The following is a 22,397-nucleotide window of genomic DNA, read 5'->3' as shown; positions in this document are numbered from 1 at the left end:
ATTTTTGAGAGAAGCCCTCATTAACGGCAAGAAACTGCTGTCGCAACTTTGTCGATTAGCTCCCGACACGATTCAGAAATCGCGCCGTCTGCTGGTCCTTGCTGAAACCACGTTCTAAAGGCCGTGCGTCTTTCAACTCCACCGCAATTAAATTTCCCTCACAGAAAGAGAATTGCTTAATTATTAATAAACAAGAACGTGTTACCTGTTAAAAATCCTACAATCTTTCATTTCTGAAGTCAAAGTTCCCAATACGCCAACCAGGTATCTCAACAGGTGGAGAAAGGCAATATTGTCTTCGCCGCAGAACTTATTTCCTCAGACAGTGAATAGAACTCCTTGCTTCCAAGCTGGACACATTATGAAGTCGTGGAAATATATTACTTTAGTTCTGTTTTCTAATTTAACTATTTCCGTACTTGGTGAATTTGAAGCCGAGGAGCCTCTTGATAGAGGTAGGTATTTACTTGGTCAAGATACTGTGTGATGTGACTTGAAAGCAGTTTTATTTTTAACATTTTTGATCTTATTGGACTGAAAATTTACAGGATGGGGCGAATCAATCGAGTGGAAAACGTTTGAAGATGGATTAAAAGAGGCAAAAAAGAGGTACGTTGATTAACTTTGATTAACAGCAATGAAAAACTAAAAGACTAAACAAAACAAAGTTCTGAAAGGAAAAATAATATATTCAGTATAAGCTATTAACTTGTGAAAATCTCACAAGTCAAATTAATTGCACTTATATTTAAGCACAAGGCTTATGATCTTATATAAATCTCTGATTTAAACCTAATTTCTAGCTAGTTTTGATAAATGTTTGATTGAACGTGCTAGTGAACACGTTTTTGCAGCCCAGTGAAAATGGTTAATAGAACTTTGGCGATTTGTAATGCAACATAAGAAACGCTTGATTTGAACAAATTTACGAAAATGTAACCCGAGGGTTTACTTTACTGGCCACTGAGAACGGTTAGCCGCATGGGAAATGGCTATCAGTTCTGATAAAACTAGTGTAGTTTCTATTTTGTCAGTGTCACGTGGTATTAAACTGAAATAAAGCTATAAAAGCTTCTGAAAAGAATTTAAGCCCATGAATAAAGTGTATCAAATATCAGCAACAGAAACTGAAGAAAAAGTTTATTTTTAAACTCAGTCACTCTGTGAAGGCTTTGTGCTTAGTAAACAAAAATCCATCGCATACAACTATAGCTAAAGTCATTTGTTGTGCAGCGCAAAATTTCAGCATGCAGGTTGTTCTTTTATGTGTTATCAGTGGCTTTCAATCGCTCTGTCGTTCAGTTGAATTCATGTTGCGGTGTTACAAGACAAATAAAAGCCCATTAATAATGGCGATATGTAAGGGCAGTTTACAAATAAAAGGCAATTTCGATTTTTTTAGTTACCCTTCAGATAAATGAATGTGATTCTTATACGCTCTGCGCCACATTCGTATCTCAAGTAAAGTTTAACAACGCCGTTAACTGTTATGGGACATATAAAACGCGTTGTATGATTACTCTACAGTTATCCGGTCGATGCTTTCCAACTTAATTTAAAAGACGGTTATTATTTTTACGCATAAATCAGTGTTTCGGAAATGTATCTGTTTTAACAAAGATACCCTTCATGTTCATTCGTTGCCGTCAATGCAACCTTTCTCACGTTTGCAATGTTAAGGGTTAAGTTTAAGTTGGATTCAGCCAAAGCATCATTGACTATGAAACGCATTGTTTTTAAATCTTTGCAATTTACAGTGACAAACCGTTGATGTTACTCATTTACAAGACCTGGTGTGGAGCATGTAAAGGTAATATTTACTCTGTTTTTATTAGTTTGTTAGTTAAATATTTTTGGGAATATGGGTTCGATGATGCACTTGATCAAAACATAGATCCAATTTGAAATAGAGCATGCATTTTTTTTTTTTTGGTAAATTTTTTTCAGTTTGGTTATTTTTCTGCACAGTCATTTCGAGGCAAACGTCAAAGCTAGATTCACATAAGCATGCTTGTTCGGATTCTTGTGTCACATCATGAAAGGTAAAACCTGGCGCAATATAATTACCACGATATTTCCGCAACGCGCAGCAGGCAGAATTGACCAAAAAGAAACAACAAATATACCACAAAAGGAAAGAAACAGAAAAACATGTTAATAAATAGCATAGTGCGCCAAGTCACAATGGTCACAAACGATGGTAAACAATACATTCTCAAAATTCCTTCCCGGTATTATCCCCAGACATTGTAGTAATACACTAAGCAAAATCAAACCCTCTTTTTCTCTCGTTTGCAGCCTTAAAACCTGTATTCGCCAAATCACAAGAAATTGCAGAGCTCAGCAAACAGTTTGTGATGGTCAATGTGGAGGTAAGCTGGGAAATGAAGTCAGCTCTTTGTCCTCCAGAGTTGTGCCTTGTAGTTGAAAGGATTAAATGGCGTAATGCGCATGGTTGTTTTTTTTTTATTTTTTTTTTATTTTATTATTAATTGCTCACACAAAGGTTACATGACACTACGTTTACAAAAGTTACAATTCAAAAAAGAGAAAGAGAACAAAACTAAAAACAGTAAACTTAAAAAAAAAACGTAGCAAAGCGGATGTTACAAACGAAAAATAGTAGGTATTACGCAATTACACGACTTACAATACAAGAGAGGACAAAACTTACAGTGAAACGAAAAAAAACGTTAGCAACGCAGACGTTATAAAGGAAAAAGTAGGTATAACAGACTTAAAAAAACTTACAATACAAGAGAGAACTAAACTTACAGTAAACTAAGCAAAAAAAAAAAAAAAAACAGTAGCAAAGCGAACTTACTAGAGGAAAAAAATAGGAATTAAATATAATTCAATAAAATTTTCATAGGTATATTTACATTGATAACTGAAATTGCTTTTTTTTTCTCGATCTAGATTAGATTCAAATCAGTTTTCCCCATATTTTCAAAAACAAGTGCAATTTTTTTTGGGCGATATGACTTTGTTTTAAAATATCGAGTTTGTCCTGGAGGCGGAGAAGAAAGCTTTCAAAACACAAGTTGCCGACACATGAACTCGTCGCAAAAATATGGTATTTGGCTATAAGAAGGGTGACATTAAGTGCCAGTTTGTTTTGGATATGCGCATGGTTGTTCCTTTATGCCCTGGCCTGGCAAAACATAGCTTCGAATTTGGTGAAGCTAAAACTAATTATTGAACGATTTGTTTTTCTTTAGGACGAGGAGGAACCAAAGGATGAAAAGTATCGCCCAGATGGAAGATATATTCCAAGAATTTTGTTCCTGTGTAAGTTATCTACAATTAATACATTATAATAATAAAAAATATTAATGATTTTCGAGGGTCCTAAACTGCGATAATTTTTTGCGCTCTTTTGCAGTCAAGAAAGCGCCCAAAGCATTCGTTATCTAAATAGCACTAATTTAGATCTTGGCAATAACAAATTCTGGTCGTTAATTTGATTAGTCTAGTAAAAGGTGTGAGTATGTGGCAAGTAATATATAACATTGTTGCGGTCTAAGGTCTCATTTATTGAATGCTCATTTACTCGGTTCCAGATAATGCAAAATGCAATATAAAAGGCAAACATTCCCTCAGTTGATCAATTCCTTGTCTATCCTACAGCGCCTGATGGTGAGGTTATGGAAGAATTTTACAACGAGAATGGAAGGCACAAAGACACCAAGTATTACTATGGAAAAACCTCTGAAAGTAAGTAAAGTAGCAACCAACAGTGCTAGCTCAGTGATTTGTGTCGTAAGTAAAGTTCAATCTCGACGTATTTTTCAAGTTAAGGTGTATTTAGATAAGCTCTTGTATGGGAGATGCGGTCGGCCTACTGGTCAGCGCGCTGTACTTGATAGCGACCCGGATTCGGTGCACAGGGCAGTGACATTGAGTTGTGCTCTTGGGTCGGGTTCTTTACCATCGCAGTGCTTTTCTCCACCCAGTAGCAAAGACGATGGGTTATCAGTAAGGAAACTTGCTAGAATGCTGTGGTGTACTTCAAGTCGCTCTACACGACGGAAACAGGGATAATATTCAGCAGTGTACCAGTGAAGACCAGTTTCGACCAAGTGCTTCTCTCGCTTTTTAATTTTAGCTAAGCTTTAGCCGTTTGAGTATGCAGACTAGCTTAATAACTCTTGCTTTTTACACATAGTTGTCGATAGCATGAAGTCAGTCTTGAAGAAAACCAAAGGAAGCGATGGTTTGGAGGAAAAAGAAGAAGAACCAGTCATGGAAAGCAACCCTCTTGCAAGAGGTAAGAAATCTTCAACGTCTCATGGGTCGTTCGCAACAAAGAATAACGATTGAAACAATCTGAACGTATTTTGCGCTTCGAGGCCTTATGCGTCGCCTGGCGCTAAAATGATGATGATGATGATGATGATGATGATGATGATGATGATGATGATGATGATGATGATCTTGTTATCACAGGATTTGGCGACCGCATTAATTGGGTGACTTTTGAAGATGGATTAGAAGAAATCAAAAAGAGGTATCGGAAAGGCTTTTTTATCAATTTTCTTCTTTCACATTTACATCTCGTAATCATAGATAGTCTACCCTTAACCAAGATCCTTGAAACATTCGTTTTTAAAGTAGTTCTCATCATATCGTGAAATGGTGAGGTTTTTCTTTGAGGAACTGGTGTTCATGAAGAAAACTTTACCCTGTTACGAATAACCATGATTCGATTTCTATCTTGAAGCCGGAAAACTCTTCTCTTGGTTCGAAAGCTATGCTCTGCTAGCTTCAAATAATATCGTCAGCATCTTCTAAGTAAATCTTTCCAAAACATCGTGTCCTTTAAAATACTTTTCCCTAATTTAATCATTTCCATTTTGCAGTGTAAACGTTGTCGTCTTTCATACCACAAGATCTAAACAGTAACGATCACTTAAAGGGACCGTGTCACGGATTTTAGCCAAACTTAGGCATAGGGAATGACCACCAAATTTGTTTAAGTATATAAAATAACATCTTCAAACAGTGAAGGGATATTTAAATAACACACCAAATGCAAAAAAAGGTACGGATGGCCAAAAGCAAGGAAGATTAAAACGGATTGCGATATGGGTTGTTTGCTTGTAACTTTAAATTATAACGCCGGGAAACACATTTGGCTGCAGTGAAGCTATGGTTTTGTCATTTAGAATCATAGAAATAATTTCTTTGCAAACATTTAGTTTCATAGCGGGTGTTTGGCAAAATTTAATAACATAAAATTAACTTAGCCGTGACACAGTCCCTTTAAATTATATTAAAATTCATTCTCTTTACAGTGGAAAGTGGATGTTGCTGCTTGTTCATAAAACATGGTGTGGCTCATGCAAAGGTATTTCATGCTATTCAATAGACTGCATGTTATTTTATCATATAGACGGTAGAACTAAACAACGAGTTACCACTTTGCAGCTCTTAAGCCTAAGCTTGCCGGCTCAAAGGAATTTGCCGAAATGAGTAGACACTTCGTGATGGTTAACACAGAGGACGAGGAGGAGCCTAAAGGAAGCCAGTTTGTGGTGGATGGCGAGTACATTCCAAGAATTCTCTTCTTAAGTAAGTTACTTTGTGTCAGAATTCCCCAATAATATTCTTTGTAGTAAATTTTGGCAGAATAGGTCGTCCACGCGCGACTTACCATGACATTGAAATTCAATTCATTGACTAGTCAGGTAATGTTTCCACTGATTTTCAAAGGTCTAGCGCACGTGAAAAGCAAATGCCTGCCATCGAATTTTTCACTCTATACTAGCACGATATTTGTCCCTATTGGCGTAACATTGTAACCAATTTTGACCAATGCGACAACAGAAAACTAATTCTTAAGATGATAATGATGACGACGATGATGTTGTTGTTGTTGCTGTTGCTTTTTAATCTCATTTGAATTTGTTTTGCCAATTTACCGTTACTTGGCTTTTATTTATTTATTTATTTATTTATTTATTTATTTATTTGTACGTTCCTTCTATTATTTAGATTCGGAAGGGAAAGTTATTGAAGCCATTTGGAATGAAGGCACAAAACACCCGCATGTCAAATATTACTACAGCGGTCCACAGGAATGTATGAAAAACAATTTTCTTCTTCCTTTTTTAGTATAAAAGTTTGTTTTTAATGAAATGAATATTTTGATGTGTTGTGCTATTTAAGAAATGGGAAACACGTGCACATGCTTACATATAATGATATCGGCAGAGTACAAGTTTGTGTCTTAGCCTTATCCAATTAGTGCGTACGTTATGCAACTATTAGCTAAATACCATGTAATTGTAGGTTTCTTTTTCCGGTTGTGGTCGTAGAAGAAAGGTAATTACCAAGTAAAACGTGACCTCAAAATAGAAGCAAAGAAGTCCTAAGATTTCGTTATTTTTCCTCTATAGTAATACCTGCGATGAAGAGAGCTCTTAAACTGAAGGAAACTGGAGTTCTAGGTATGAGAGAAATGACTGTTGAATAAGCCAATCACAGAATATAATTTCTAACAACACAAGTAACTGTAGTATTCCATATCAGGCCATTCAGAATACAGGAAATAAGAACACGTAACGTAAAGGTACAAGTGTTTTTTTTTAAAAATATTTTTTTTTCGCAACAGCGCGTGATTTTGAATTGTTACTTTTTTCCCTGTCACAAATATCAAATCATTATACAACTTAGCTCTAAATTTAGTGCACATTTTGTAAATATGACATATTAACTGTGCCGAATACTTGTTATTATCAGAAAACCATGAAATATTGTGGAACAACGATCGCGAATAAATGCTATTAATATCTATACCGAACTCGGCAAATTATTTTTCCTTAAGAAAAACCAGAAGAAAAGAAAGAAGATGAGCAGAAGGAAGAGAAAAAGGAAAAGAAGGAAGAAAAGGAGAAGGATGCCTGGTGGACACCTAAATTATCAAGAGGTAACAAGCTACACGTACTCCTTTCTGTCCCGTAAATCCTGCATTTTCCCCGCTTAGGGACTTCTTCTTAAACCCTTAAGTTCCTGTGGAACATAGGTCGTCCACCAGAGATCTCCATCTTCCCCTGTCCTTGGCCACTTTTTCCAGTTGGTTCCAACTCATCCCAGTCTGTTGTACTTCAGCCTCAGTTGATCTTCTCCATGTTGTTTTAGGCCTTCCTCGGTTCCTTTTACCCTTAGGTGTCCATCGAAGGGCATGCCTGGTGACATTGGCAGAGGGCTTTCTCAGCGTATGGTCTGGTCAGCGCTTAGGGACTATAACTGGAAAAATGGTCATCTGAAAGTTGTCTAGATTAAGTGACTTAAATTATGCCTGTTTCTCTCAACAGGTTTCGGTGATCATATTAACTGGGTATCGTACGAGAAGGGATTAAAGGAAGCTAAAGACAGGTTTGTTACGCTAAAGATCTGTGACATTATACCTGAAAGGTCTCGTAACCCTTGCCTGCGAAGTCCATCAAAGTCAGAATTTTCAAACTTCAGAAAATAAGTTTATCGGGTGATTAGTTATAAAGGGGAAAGAGTGGAAAAATGAAGCAAGCGCTAAAGAGAAGAGAAATCACTAAAACAGAGTGCTTTGAATTGAGTGATGACAGTGATTTCTTCCTTTCCGTAAGAACAGATAGTACGTTTATCGATCGGAATGTCGTCTCCGACGCGTTGCTCTGCAGGCATCTCGATGCCACAATTTTAAGAGTACTTTTGCCCACAAAACACAAACGAACGAGTGCAGGGACTAAGTTCTGAGCTCAGAACAGGAATCATTCGAACTACCAGGACCCGGTCTCTGAAATTATTGTGTGTTGCCTAACTTTAAGTTCCTTTAAATTTGATTAAACGGAGATGCTGACTTTTTTCTCTGCAGTAACAAGAATATGCTCTTGATCATTCACAAATCCTGGTGCAGCTCATGCAAGGGTAAGGAAAACATTGTTTACTCTAGCTGCGGACCCTTGTCTTTGAACAATGCGTCTATTTATATTTAGTAAATTAAACTAAAAATACATTAAGAGGAAGATTACTAAGTGAGACCAACTGGAATGGTGTCATAATTATAATTGACAGTGAAACTTAACCAATCGTTGGTTGACGGTTTAACTTTTCTCTCAGTTTTCGTATTTTATAAAATATCTGCAAATATGATTGTTTGCATTTGTTAGTAACTTTGCAGCCAGGCAAAGTCCGATGACAGCATCTCTTGATTTGCTTTTTTTGCTTAACTAACAAAAGTACCCCTTCTTATTTAATTACAGCCTTGAGGCCTAAGTTGGCCAATCACAAAGAATTCGCTGAACTCAGCAAAAAGTTCGTGATGGTGAACACGGAGGACAATGATGAACCTAAAGGAGAACAGTTTGATGTGGATGGAAAATATGTGCCAAGGATTTTCTTCTTAGGTGAGAACTTTGAACTTAAAGGGAGGGGACGGTGGTATAGCGGGTTAAGATATAAGATATGAGGAGATTACGTTGGACGGAGAAGAAGGGGAAAGGGGAGGAAAAGGATTAGAAAGAGTAAGGGTAGGTAGAGGAAGAAGAGGAGAAGGAGGAGTGGAGGAGAAGGAGGAGTGAGGAGAGAAGAAGGAGGAGGAGAGGAGGAGGGGGGAGGAGAAGAAGGAGGAGGAGGAGGAGGAGGAGGAGAAGGAGGAGGAGAAGGAGGAGAAGGAGGAAGAGAAGGAGGAGGAGGAGGAGGAGGAGGAGGAGAAGGAGGAAGAGAAGGAGGAGGAGGAGGAGGAGGAGGAGGAGAAGGAGGAAGAGAAGGAGGAGGAGGAGGAGGAGGAGGAGAAGGAGGAAGAGAAGGAGGAGGGCGGAGGAGGAGGAGGAGGAGGAGTAGAAATTCGAAGAGGTGGTGGTTGTGGTGCCGTCGACGAAGATGATAACGGCGGCGACAATGACGACACCTATAATGACGAAAACGCTGACGACTTGCTGACGGTGGAGGCAATGGCCATGATCGTAGTGATGGTGGTATTGGCGATGATGGGTTTTCAAGTATAGAGTCAAAAGGGGGCTAGAGGAGGAATTCAATTAGACACCACATTTCGGCATGTATTAACCCGCTCTCCACTCTCCACCTATCATAGATTCTAACGGAAAAGTTCAGAAGGAATTATGGAACGAGGGAACCAAACACAAGCATGTGAAATATTACTATCAAGACGGGGAAGAATGTAAGTAGTTCTTTTAAAATTTTAAGAATTCTTGCAACAATCATCTACGAATGGTTGTTTTCTTATTTCTTTTGATTCCCGGTACATATTTATTTCACATTGTACCGTAGTATTACACCGAGCATCTCGTAAAAGAATATAACGTAAACCGCTTTTCTTTGTTTTCCTCTTATAGTGGTTTTAGCTATGAGAAAGGCTTTGAAGATTGAGGACAAACCCAGAGAGGTTTCTGACAACGGTAAATGAAAGCTAGTTTATTTGTTAATTCAGGATCATATCTACTTTTGAATTTGCAACTTTTGTGAAAATTGTTAGTTGATTAAAAAGTTAGCTAAAGTTTACATTTCGTGCGTTATTCTTCATAGGATGGGGCCAAAATATCGAATGGAAATCACTTGATGAAGGCTTTGAAAAGGCAAAAGAAGGGTGAGGAAATGAAACGTTTTGTAATGTGAATATACATAGCAATACTGCCAGCTGATGAAAGACTTTCTCATTCGACTTGCAGAAAGAAACCCGTGATGCTTTTAATCCACAAATCATGGTGTGGGGCCTGTAAAAGTAAGTGCTGAGCGTGAAACTCGACATTGCAGCTGGATTATTAATTTGTCCTTGCTTAAAATAATTTTTTTTCTTGTTGTCTCTTCTAAGATTTGAAAAAGAAGTTTGCCAAGTCCACTGAGATTGCTGAACTAAGCAAGCAGTTTGTCATGGTCAACATTCAAGTAAGTGAGCTGAATAAAACTTGCAGTGACGTGAAAATCTGAGTTAGTTAGGTAAAGAACATCTTCCAGTCAACGGCTTCGAAGGTCTATTGCAGGGCCTTATAACCAGAAAATAATTATGACTGAGGCAATGTCTTTTTGGGTATTTACTTACCCCATTCAAAAAAAAAAAAAAGAAAAAAAAAATGACTGAGGTAGTACCACGGTTTGCCCATAAAGTGGTTACAGCCCTCCATTGCTGTTCCAAATAAAACCAAGTAAAGTGGCAATTGAAAGTCATTTTCAGATTTTCCAAACTGGTAAGTTATCAGTGCCTGCGCAAAACTCCATTTTACGGAACCAACCAATACACCACCGGCACCACCATTTCCTTTTCCTAAATTCCCCCCAGACCACCCATTAAACATCAACCAAACGTAGCATACATAATACCGCGCTGTGGTGACTGTAACTGGTTTTACGTGGGCGAAACTGGTCGTTGTTTTGAAAAAGAAAGAAGGAACATTTTAGGAATGTAAAAGAATCGTGCTAGCGGCTCAAACATTGCGAAACACGCTTGGACATTCTATTGACTTTAAAACCTCACGTGCAATTGATAAAGGCTCGTTTCGCACTCATAAAACATTAGAATCATGGCACACCTCTGTTCTCAGGCATGCTGATAATAATTCCAAGCCGCTCCCTAATTAGTACTCTATTCTTTTAAAAAGTAGTGAACTTAATTAACACTTTTTTACTTCTGTATTGTAGCTCCTTTTATTATTTTAGTCTCACCATATTTCGAATATATTTAAATTTTAGATTCATTTTTATTCCATTTTTATCCATCGAAGGCAATCAGTCCGACAGCCGAATGCTCGATTCTTTTTATAACTTTTTAGCCAAAGAACGTTTTTTATTCTTTTTAACTAATTCTTGTTGTTTATGGATTATTTAGGACGATGGCGGCAAAACAGCGGAAACATTTGACGTCGATGGCGCCTACGCCCCGAGAATCTACTTCTTAGGTTTGTGAATTGTTTTCTTAAGCCTGGTTCTCGCATGATTGCCCCGATCGCTTCTATCGTATCGATCGTTTGCAAATACTGAGACGATCGTAGACGATCGTAGCGATTGGAAACGATCGGGAGTTCTCATATGATCATCCTGATCGCCTGTTATGAGCGAAGACGTACGAAAAACAATCATTTTTATAGCCCTAGATCCAACACATGGGCAGCGTTCAATAAAAGAGCAAAACTAATGGCCTCCTATCTTCTCAGTACTGTCAGTTAAATATTGCAGTTTTAAGGCGAAGAAGGGAAAGAGAGGCTAGAAGGATAAAACACGGGCGGTACGAACGATCGTGATCACCCAATCGCCGCAGACGCTAGCCGTCGTCTGTGTAATATTAGGGACTTTAAGCACAGGCTTCCCAAGCTCAAAAGTCGTCTTTTTGATTGTTTTTTTGGAGCCCTTCGGGCGGCTGACTCTACATACGTGGTGTATGCGACAGCTTGTGTATATAGAGGAATGTATGGGAAAATCACGGATTCTCTAAAATCGGGTAAATAACTATCTATTTTGAAATAAAGTTTACCTACCTCTAATGTGTCGCTTACTTGTGTCTTGTGCCGAATTTGAAGCCATTCCGACGCCATTTAGCGAAGTTATTCGAAGTCGTTGTCTGAGACAACGACTTCGAATAACTTCGCTAAATGGCGTCGGAATGGCTTCAAATTCGGCACAAGACACAAGTAAGCGACACATTAGAGGTAGGTAAACTTTATTTCAAAATAGATAGTTATTTACCCGATTTTAGAGAATCCGTGATTTTCCCATACATTCCTCTATATACACAAGCTGTCGCATACACCACGTATGTAGAGTCAGCCGCCCGAAGGGCTCCAAAAAAACAATCAAAAAGACGACTTTTGAGCTTGGGAAGCCTGTGCTTTAAGATACCTGGACGGCTGACCTTGAGGACGATAGAATTTCGCGAGGAGGACTGGGCCGATGTCGACGGTCTTGGTGGGAACTTTTAACGTTAAGAGCCGGCGTGTGTGAACGGAGGACGGCTTCGTTAGTGGATCAACAATTTCTTAGCCCAAAAAATGCGAAGAAAAACATTTGGCGCTTCTAGCCCAAAAATTCCTTTTTTTTTACATTTACATTACATTTTTGCCGTCCAGGTATCTTAAAGTCCCTAGAAACTCTCATATCAGTAATTGTCCCGATCGCAGGAAAACTTTTTGAAGTGACAGAGGCGATAGAAGCGATCGGGGCGATTATCTGAGAACCAGGCTTTACTTCTAAGTATGTTCTTCACTATTTTCAGAAGCAAATCACTCTTAGGCAAGATTTCCGCACAGCCCCATACATTAATAATGCATACAATCTTTTGACTGACTCGTTCTTTTCATGATTGCTGTTTGTGTATAGTGAGAGTATGAAATAGTTGCATACATAATTAATGTATGGGGCTGTGCGGAAATCTTTCCCACTCTTATGTCAAAACGTGTTTTTGTTAACCTGGTTATTTCATATTTCAGATCCTTTCACGCGTGAGATTATGAAGGAATTCCACAACACGGATCCTCTGTTTAAGGAATATAAGTATGCGTACGGAGAACCCAAAGAAAGTAAGCATTTTTATGCTTTATAAACATCGATCAACATAAATAGAGGATAATACATGGTTGCGCGGAGATATGAAATTTATCTTCGAGTGTTCAAATCTATATCTCACGAGTGAGCGCAGCGAACGAGTGAGATATCGGTTTTGAACACGAGAAGATAAATTTCATATATCCAAGCAACCATGTATTATTCTGTTTATTATATAAACCTACTAATTACGATGTTTTTGACGATTTTCCGAAGATTTCCGACCATTTTCCGAAGATTTTCAAAATTTTGTCCTAAGGTCGTACGAATGATTCCGAACATTTTCCGAACTTTCCCGAAAATTTCCGGAGTTTTCCGACCATAACCGAAGATTGCCGAGGAAGATCCGAAGATGTTTCGACTTAATATCGATAAAACTTGGCTCATTGAGCACTGAAACACGGCAAACTCTGCGATCTGATTGGCCAAAAATGATATCACACATGTGTGGATACCATTTTTATCCACACATGTGTGATACCATTTTTCTCGATTTGCTACCACTCACTATACCACTGCAGTTTATATAATAAATATTGTTATTACCCTTGCTCATGTATTCTTGTAAATGATATAAATAAGATCAAACAAGTCGATTAAGTTTGTAATTCAGAGAAGTTCTTTCGCACACCTGACTTTGTTGACATTTTATAAAGAAATTAGATCAGTGATTATCTGACGAGACAAGACAGTGCTTTTCCTTTGCAAAGATAACTCTTTTACATAGCAAGTTCTTAGCAAATTCCGCAGACCTTGTTTTTGGTTATCTTTACACGCTGGAAATTAAATGGTTTCATGCAGCTTACAAAGAGTACATTTGCCAATAATGTTCAAAACCACATGTACAGATAAGGCTTACGTCCGTTTATCATTAATCAATTTAATTTAATTAACTATAAGCAGTTTTTCTTCCTTTGATGGTCTTTTCCGTTTCAAAATAATTCTGAACCTAATCATCTCCTTTCCATTTTTCATGTGATGCAGTATCTTTGTGATATTAGCAAATTTTGACTCTTGTTTGATAATTTTTAGTTGCTGAAATGATGAACAAAGTTCTCGGTAAAGAAATGCACGAGGGTATCGCCCCAGACAAAGGTATGTAAAAGACCATGAATTCATACCAAGACATTTTCCACCCGCTCAAAACTTTTCAAATCTGTAATTTTGCAATATACCCTGTTATTAAAACGAAAAAGCATTAGTTGTCTTTATACTATACTGAAGTTCTTTTTTTATTTCCTTGCCATACATCTTTAGGTTTTGGTGCTCATATTAAGTGGATGAAACTTGACCACGCCCTCGAAGAAGCAAAGACAATGTAAGTGCAGTAATTAGAAGAGATAAATTTCCTGGCGGGGAGGGAGAGAGGAGAAGAGTGTGAGAAAGGGGGAGGGGGGGGGGAGTAAATATTATTTCTTTTTTCAATTTCTAATTGTACAAACTTTTGCCTTTGAGACTTAGTTTTTGAGTCTAATGCTTGCGTGCGCTTTGCGCATGCGCATTAGACTCTTTGTTATATGAAAAAAGCTGTTAGCAATCCCAAGGGAATGGTTCGGGATCGATAATCGTTCGCTGTAATGTAGAAAACAATGATCAGCTGCAAGAACGGACACCGTACGGACACGCACGATTAGTTTCAATTAAAAACAGCCAATCAGCGACACGTGTTCCCACGCATAATTAAAAGTTCTTTCTCAAGTCACGATTATTCAACACTTGAACAGGACGAAATAATTTTCCAGTTAAGACATTTGTAAGCTTTTTGTGAAAATAAATCTTCGTTTTCAGTTCAGTTAAGCACTTGTGTTTTCGTCTTGCTTAAAAAGCAAGACGTCTTTGAGAAAAAATATTTCGACGGCGACTCGCGTTTATTTACACAATGCGACCAAATATTTATTTTGTTTTAAAAAATAGAAAACTTTACCTCGGTTTTTGTATTTAAGTCATTCGAATTTTGACCAATTTTTTCTTTACAGTGCAAACAAAAACCTTCAAAAATAAAAGATGTACATGGATAAATGTAAATCAAGTTACGCGACTAAATCAAAATGCGTTTGTTTGGCCGCTTTGCAGTATTACACTGTCCCGGCCTTTGCCATACACTGAAATCGAATTTCATGCTTTTACGACTCTCAGAGATCTTAAGTTCTTCTTACAGCTAGAAAAATCATAAAATGGTTACATTGATATGGAAGTGATGATTCGCGAAATTTGTACATCATGATAAACAGTCTTCGCTCCTGTGTATGGTAGCTCGATAATAATTACCTAGTTTCCAGCGTTCAAAAGGTCATCATTATATTGACGTGAGCATTTACACCCGTTTTTAGGAAAATCTGTCACTAAGTGCTTACAGTACAATGGAGTAACAGTCACTATTTCAAGTGCTTTTATTGCAAAATCTGTTTCAAGAGTCATCATCAAAATGGTGAAAAATCTGAAAGAAACGATGTGAAGTTCTTCAACCCTTGTTGTAATGAACATGCTTTTTGTAAATCGTCACGCAATCTTGTCCAAATGTTTAATCGTTTCTGCTTTTACGGACAATACGGAAGAAGTAACATCAACTCCTGTTCATACTTTAAATTTTGTGAAGCATATAACATTTATGACTGTTTCGTTTTCATCCATAATCATCCACGATGCCCCTAGCTTGCTATAAGCATTTTAAATTAAACTCCCGAACACAAACCTCTAACCAATTTTAACCGGCTTACGAAAACCGCGCAATCTGTATCACTATGCCATACGGCATTAGACTCATGTCACCCTTGGTGACCTATTTTTTCTACTATTTTTCCTTTTCAGTAACAAACCCATTATGATGGTGCTGCATAAAAGTTGGTGCCAGATCAGCCAAAGTGAGTCAATACTTAAATGACAGCAGATTCGAAACTAGAGACTCAATCTCGAAGCGTAGCTAGCATGCCTTACTTTTCTCTTTACCACTTCTGCTAAACTGGGTGTGCAATCCTTCCTTTACAGATCTTAAACCCAAAATTGCTGAATCAAAGGAAATCGCTGAGCTCAGCAAAAACTTTTTCATGGTCAACCTCGAGGTAAGAGTCACACTGTTTGTGAGCAAAACAAAAAATCTTGAAAAATGTTTAATTCGATATACATATAAAACTACCTTAGATAGGAATATAACTATATTTACAATGGTTTATTTTCTTAGGACGATGAAATACCAAAGGACGGTAAATACGACGTGGATGGATCCTATGTTCCACGAATTGTTTTCCTTGGTAATCTGAAAATTTTGTGAATAACCTGTTTTGACATTTATGCACCTAGTAGAAGACTAAATAAGAACTTATTGTCGTGTTTTATTCAAGAAACAGAAACAAAATCGTTTTGAGATTGCATTAGGACGTCAACAAATGATTGAATACTCACATGCTGCGATAGCCTTAAGACTAGAAAACTCACGAGCAGGGTGGTGTTCGTGCCTTCACAAAATTGTGGAATTGGAAACAAGTAAAGAGTCTGCGCTGTTCCTTGAGATTTCTCTCAACTGAAGACATATGCTTAAGCAGTTAATATGTGATAAAGATGTAAAGTTGGTAAAGCAATGCAATCTTCTAAATACCCCCTGAGGCAAATAAAACGTCATTTTATATATTTTGCCAATTGACTAATGACTTTCCCCTTTCTTTATAAATATATTTTCGTTTAATGCGCAAGAAAATGTATGATATAATATTGTTCCATTTTCGATTCCTTACTTACGCGTGATTTTGTATATAACAGATTCCGATGGCAAATTGAATAAAAAAATCGATAACGAAGGTACTGACCTTGACAAAACCAAATACTTCTACAAGACACCTGAAGAAAGTAAGTACTTAAAAATCTCCACCTTAATTACATTAGTACACTGCTAAATAGAAAGGTTAGGAAAACTATAAAAAATAAAAAAAATATGATCAACTTTGCAATACAGCCCAGACCATCGCTATACAGACTAATACTCGCTTTATACGGAAAGTACTAGTTTCCTTGGTCATTGTCGAAATCTAATACATTTTCTCCCAAAATCCGCTAAACACGGCCATCATTTTTAATACGACAGACAACGGAGACTATTTTGTCTCCCGCCAAGAAAGACATTTTCGTATTAATCTAACCTAGCCCATATTAACACCACGTTATAACGGCCATCGTCTATGGACCCTTCAGTGTTAGACTCCATTAAATTAAATTTTGACTGAATTCTCAGAACTTTGATTGAAAGAAGTGGGCGTTTAGAGAAGACATGTTTTGTTTGTGAAAAATCATTGCCATGCCAATAGTTTCAATTTCAACATAACATGCATTTTTTACAGTTGTACCATTATTTCTTGTTGGTAACTTTACATTTTTTCGTTTATAGTCGTCAAATCCATGAAGAAGCTTATACCAGAACCATCAGCTTTAGACAGAGGTACGTCGGTGACTTGACACTTGCAGATGAACTGTACGATTCTTTAAATTTTTTCATCAGTAGTACTCTCTGTATCCAATTTTTTGCAGGATTTGGCAAAAACATTAACTGGTTGACAATGGAGAAAGGTCTTGAAGAGGCAAAGAAAAGGTGACTAGCGCATTTTGACCATTTTCCTTTTGATTATTCTTTTGTTCTCTCGAAGGGTAGCGAGTTTTCTTTGTAAGATCTTGCGAGAACTGCTACCCGACCCATTTTAACCATATGGCCATGTGCTCCCTTCTCTACGTTTCGGAAAAATGTTTCCCACGACATTTTAACCACAACGTTTTGTAAGCTGTTCGTGGTAAGAGACATTAGAAAATCCCTCAGGCAAACTTTTCAATGGCGCCTTCCTGCTGCACTGTACCACAGTCAGTGCAGGAGAAAAGCTGCGCCTATCTTTTTCCCCATGGTACAGCGCAATTATTCCATCGATGTGATTTGATTGTTTTGCACAATGTTTTGCGTTAAATAATTTCATGTTTACTATCCACAGCGAGACACCTATTATGTTGATCATACACAAGTCCTGGTGTGGAGCTTGTAAAGGTATGACAAATGAGTTGAGCCATTCTTACTTACTCTCACAAAATGCTGTCGGTCTTGAGCCGTGGGACGGTCCGCGTGCACGCTGGTGTCCCGGGGCTGGTGTAATGTAACTCGGGTAATCTCTGAATGTAAACTCTTCCTCTTAATATGAAACCCTTATTCTAGATGTCTTTCTTGAGGAGCATTCAATCCAATGTGTTTTCTAAGCGATCTGCTACATTCATTGTTTCGCTACACTCCTTACCGTCTTTACCTTGCCTTTCTCATCACCAATTTGACTTTCTTTCTTTTCTTTGTCTTCTTTTCAGCCTTGAAACCAGTTATAGCAGAATCAAAACAGATTGCCGAGCTTAGTACGAAATTTGTCATGATAAATGTTGAGGTAAGTGATACATTGATAATTTTAATGCTTTCTTCTCTATTTATTTGGCTTAAAATAAGTAGACGAAAATCGTGGGCAGCCATGTTAATAAAAAAACAAGTGAAACTGTTGCGATTTGTGTTGAATGGCCAGATGGAAGGAACTATAGCTAGCATGCCGGTCATATATTTACAGATTTAAGCTCTATTAAAGTAAATGTAGGTCAATGTGAGTACAAACAAGCCCTTAAATGTAGTAGTCGAAATGCAATTCAGTAGAAGCTGCCTACTCTAGTACTAACTCTGTTTGGCTTCACATGACCTCGCAAGCTTCACGCTTTAAATATTATCCTGTCTAAATAAAGGTTTTACTTGCTTACTGACTGGCTGACTGACTGGCTGACTGACTGACTGACTGACTGACTGTCAGACTGACTGACTGGCTGACTGACTGACTGACTGACTGACTGACTGTCAGACTAACTGACTGACTGACTGACTGTCAGACTGACTGACTGACTTACTGAGTGACCGACTGACTGACTGACTGACTGACTGTCAGACTGACTGACTGACAGACTGATTGACTGACTGACAGACTTACCTACTGACTGAATGACTGACTGACTGACTGACAGACAGACTGATTGACTGACTGACTGACTGACTGACTGACTGACAGACAGACTTAACGACTGAATGACTGACTGAGTGACCTACTGACTGACTTACTACTTGCTATGGCCAAAATGTACGTGAAACAAGAACCGTTAGAGAAGATTGGGATACATGTACAGTGCATCCATTGGCTTCCAGCGAGTTAAATAAAGCTGTTTTATGTCTTTTTTTACCAGGACAACGAGGAGCCGAAAGATGAACAATTCGATGTTGATGGAAAATATTTTCCGCGAATCTTTTTCCTTGGTAAGTGCTTCTTTGGTCTATGGAGTTTGTCTTCCGCGGTTAATTAATGTTTTTTTACTTAGCAAATCTAGATATGCCAGAATGAAAATTGAACAAACAAAACTCTAGACCCAGATTCATTTATGCAAAGAATTACTCAACAGTGACGATTGTTCAATAAAAGTACATCTACGTGTGTATATGTAGAAAATGTAAATCGATTAACTTTAATTTCTTTTTTGTGGTTTAAGATCACGAAGGAAAAGTCCAAAAAGATCTTCACAATAATGACCTTGAATTCATCAAGTACAAGTACTTTTATAACGATGACGAGGAGTGTAAGTATAAAATCTTCTTTCGTTTTCAGCAGAGCTTGAAGGTCTCTATACCTTTCGTGAAGAACGAACACACTCTTTCTTATGCTGTCCTCGTTGGCAATAAACATAAGTATAAGCACACGAAGAGCAAACAAGTTTGTTTCTTGTGCTAATTCTTAATGTGGACAGCATAAGAAGTGACACAGAAAAACTAAAACATGTGATTCACCAATGTCTTTGTCATCCAGCGGGAATACCAATACTTCTTAACGCCTTATTATCATTATTATATACACATTGACATGACCCAGAGGTACTGTGAACTAACGATCTGTTTTTTGGTCCATTCTAAAGTGATACATACAATGAAAACAGCTTTGAAGAAACTGGTCAAACCACCACCGACCTTGGATAGAGGTAGGAATTATTTCTTTGTTTGTGTTGAGTAAAATGTTCCCTTAAATACTTTTCTTATCGCCGAACTTTTGCATCCCCTTTTTGAATCCCCTTTTTCGGATAGGTTGCTGCTCCCCATTGTTGAAAGTAAAATCGCAACATTTTCATATTGTAACTGTTGAATCAATTTTACGCTTTGTTAGGTTTAGGCAAAGAAATCAACTGGATGAAGTTAGATGATGCTTACGTTGAAGCAAAGAAGAGGTATGATAAAGCCTGATAGACAGTAACTATCATGAGCAAATCATGCATCTAAAATCCAATCTCGATAGCCGCAGTCTAATAATGACCGTTTCCTATAAGACAGTGAAGCCTGTGCATTACATCCTCGCTCGTTTGGACTAAGTTATGACGTGCAACCGGGGTTGTCCTGCAAAATACAAAGTGGCGTCAACTAGCAGAAAGGCATGCACACATGTAGCCACGGTGTTAAAATGAGCGATACGTATTAATCCATTTCTCTACCTAATATGTTTTGTTTGTTTGTTTGTTTGTTTGTTTTTCTTTCTTAGTTGGAAGCCAATACTACTGTTTATTCACAAGAGTTGGTGCAGTGCTTGCCAGGGTATGTAGTATGCAGTTTTATTACCTGGAAAAACTGAGCTGAAACAGTTATGTCTTGATAATAATAAGCCTCGTGTTGACCAAGTACTAGTGCCTTACACAAACCCTGTTGTCGTTAGGTATAGAAAGCGAACTAGCTACAATGGTCAGAATTAAAATCCAGTTAATTTACTAAGACCTAGCTAGCGACTCAGGATGTAAGTTATGTAATGTTTGTTTAAACTCGCTGTTTTACATGAAACGCTATACACCTGGCTGGTATATATAGAGCGGCTCAACGCCACTGTGTTATTTTTATCGCTACATTCAGGCACTCATGTAGTGTTAATTTCCTTTCTTTCAGCTTTTAAGCCTAAATTTGCTGCATCCGAGAAGATAAAGGAAGTCAGCAAAAACTTGGTCATGGTCAATGTGGAGGTAATTAAATAAGCTTTTACTCAGTTGTTTCCTCACTGAAGTCAACAATCTCGTTTCTAGAGCCCGAGTTCCCTAGACCAGCGGTCGGGAAATCGCGTTTCACGACTGCTGCTCTAGGGGGCTCAAACGCAGGTTTTCCCAATAAATTTGACAGTTTTAAGGGACTTAAGAGTGACTCTAAATAGTTGCTATTGTTTTGCGCTTACACTGTATTTTAAGATTTGTGTCATTCATTAGAAAACGATGATATTATTTATTACAAAAATTTGTTCATAAAGCGAACGCGCTGATTTACTTAAAAAGTTTTTTAGGTCAGCTAATGTTAACACGGGTATGACGTGACGTAAATTTTTTGTAGGTTTTATTTTTTTTAAAAAGTATAAAATGGCCGCTTTGCGCATAATCTGCTGTAAACAATCAAGGGATTTTGGGAATTCGAATTCTTCCAAACGTCCAAAGCTTTTTTTATATGGCTGTGTATAAAGCACGTAGGCCATTTCCATTAGCTTCCATTGATTACTGAACGTACTTTATTACATACGAACTAAAACCTTGGATTTGTCCTTTTTTACTTAGGATGAATTTGATAATACCCAAAAGAAGTTTGACATCGATGGAGCATACTTCCCCAGAATCTTATTCCTGGGTTTGTATTTTTGTCAGTCGTTGCATTTTCTTCCTTTCTCCGAACTCGTTAGTATCTGATCGGCAATTTCCTTTTGCGCTTATTAGATCCTTTGGGTAACGTGATGGAGAAAGTGACTAATGCTGGAACAGTGTACAAAGATAGTAAATATTACTACTGGGAGCCACAATCAGGTAAAAAATCCTCAAGCTGTTGAACTGTTAATTACTCAAACACACATACAAGGTATTTGTATCAATACATCTTTAATCACGTTTGTAAATTTACAGCAATCATTCATGTTTGAAAATGATTTTGATTCTTTTTTTTCTCCAGTTGTGAGGTCAATGGACAAAGCTATCGACAAGGTCAAAACTATGACGAGACCTAAAGACGAGTTATAACAAGAATAAGTCACGTTTTAAACAATTTTAATAAAGTTTCTTAGCTTTACTTAACTTTTAAACCTATAACTGATTTTCACAGGGAATCTCAATTTTCGTAAATAAATTACAATTAAAAGGTATAACTTTTAAACTTTTTTCTGAGTCGTGATATGGTTGTTAATTCACTTCACACTTAAACTACTGATATCACCATATAAATTCTCCTAACTTGTCTCCTTATATTTTTATAGCACTATCTGGGAGAATTTGATGATAAGTATATTAACCTTTTAAGCCCTGACGTTAACATAATATTTTTTACTTATCTCCGTACTTTTTTTTAAATGTTTGTTGGGAGAGTGACTATGAGATCAGCATTCCGTAATTTTAAGGAGAAATTACACGTGGATCACGCTATGAACCATTTGTCCTTTCTTACCTTCCTAGCCCTCCTCGTGCTCGCGGAAGACCCGGTTATCAACTGAAGCTGCGCCGGGTCGTTCAAAAGGCGATTTACACTAAACCAGGATTAAATTGATCTAGGTTATAATTTCCTTTGTATAAAAAGCGTTTTTTTCTTGATAATATTTTGTGGAGTTTTTTGGTTGGTCCACGTCAGAACTGGAGGGGAATAAGCCCACAAAAAAGTTGTAATACCGAGATCACCTGGAATAGATCTGGGAACGAAACAGCAAGGTTACCAATCCCACATTTGACAGATCAGAGCTTCCCCTTGTTAAGCGACCGAGGATTCTACTGTGAATTCTATATAGAAATTATTTTATTCAACTTTCTTCATTTTTATTTACCGTAAACAAACT

At 37.5% G+C, this 22,397-nt stretch overlaps 1 protein-coding gene across 1 annotated transcript; it reads left to right on the top strand.

The window, feature by feature from the left end:
- Positions 1-24: 24 nt before the first annotated feature.
- On the top strand, positions 25-21,731 carry LOC144642548 (uncharacterized). Its single transcript, XM_078501520.1, has 42 exons — positions 25-455; positions 549-609; positions 1,758-1,810; positions 2,299-2,372; positions 3,222-3,291; positions 3,631-3,717; positions 4,169-4,270; positions 4,450-4,510; positions 5,298-5,350; positions 5,431-5,574; positions 5,998-6,084; positions 6,402-6,452; positions 6,830-6,931; positions 7,320-7,380; positions 7,856-7,908; positions 8,244-8,387; positions 9,074-9,160; positions 9,336-9,398; positions 9,526-9,586; positions 9,669-9,721; positions 9,812-9,885; positions 10,823-10,892; positions 12,417-12,506; positions 13,564-13,626; positions 13,789-13,849; positions 15,340-15,392; positions 15,517-15,590; positions 15,710-15,779; positions 16,285-16,371; positions 16,907-16,957; positions 17,047-17,107; positions 17,496-17,548; positions 17,857-17,930; positions 18,763-18,832; positions 19,063-19,149; positions 19,483-19,545; positions 19,728-19,788; positions 20,097-20,149; positions 20,492-20,565; positions 21,142-21,211; positions 21,298-21,384; positions 21,527-21,731. Exons 1-42 carry the CDS (start codon positions 362-364, stop codon positions 21,592-21,594), a joined length of 3,075 nt encoding a protein of 1,024 aa, XP_078357646.1. The 5' UTR covers positions 25-361; the 3' UTR covers positions 21,595-21,731.
- Positions 21,732-22,397: the final 666 nt, after the last annotated feature.

This window comes from Oculina patagonica, chromosome 2, assembly GCF_052425735.1.
Source record: "Oculina patagonica isolate OP01 chromosome 2, crgOcupat, whole genome shotgun sequence".
NCBI classification, from domain to species: Eukaryota; Metazoa; Cnidaria; class Anthozoa; order Scleractinia; family Oculinidae; genus Oculina; species Oculina patagonica.
Note: the sequence above shows the minus strand (reverse complement) of the source record. Positions and strands in the feature narration are given on the sequence as shown.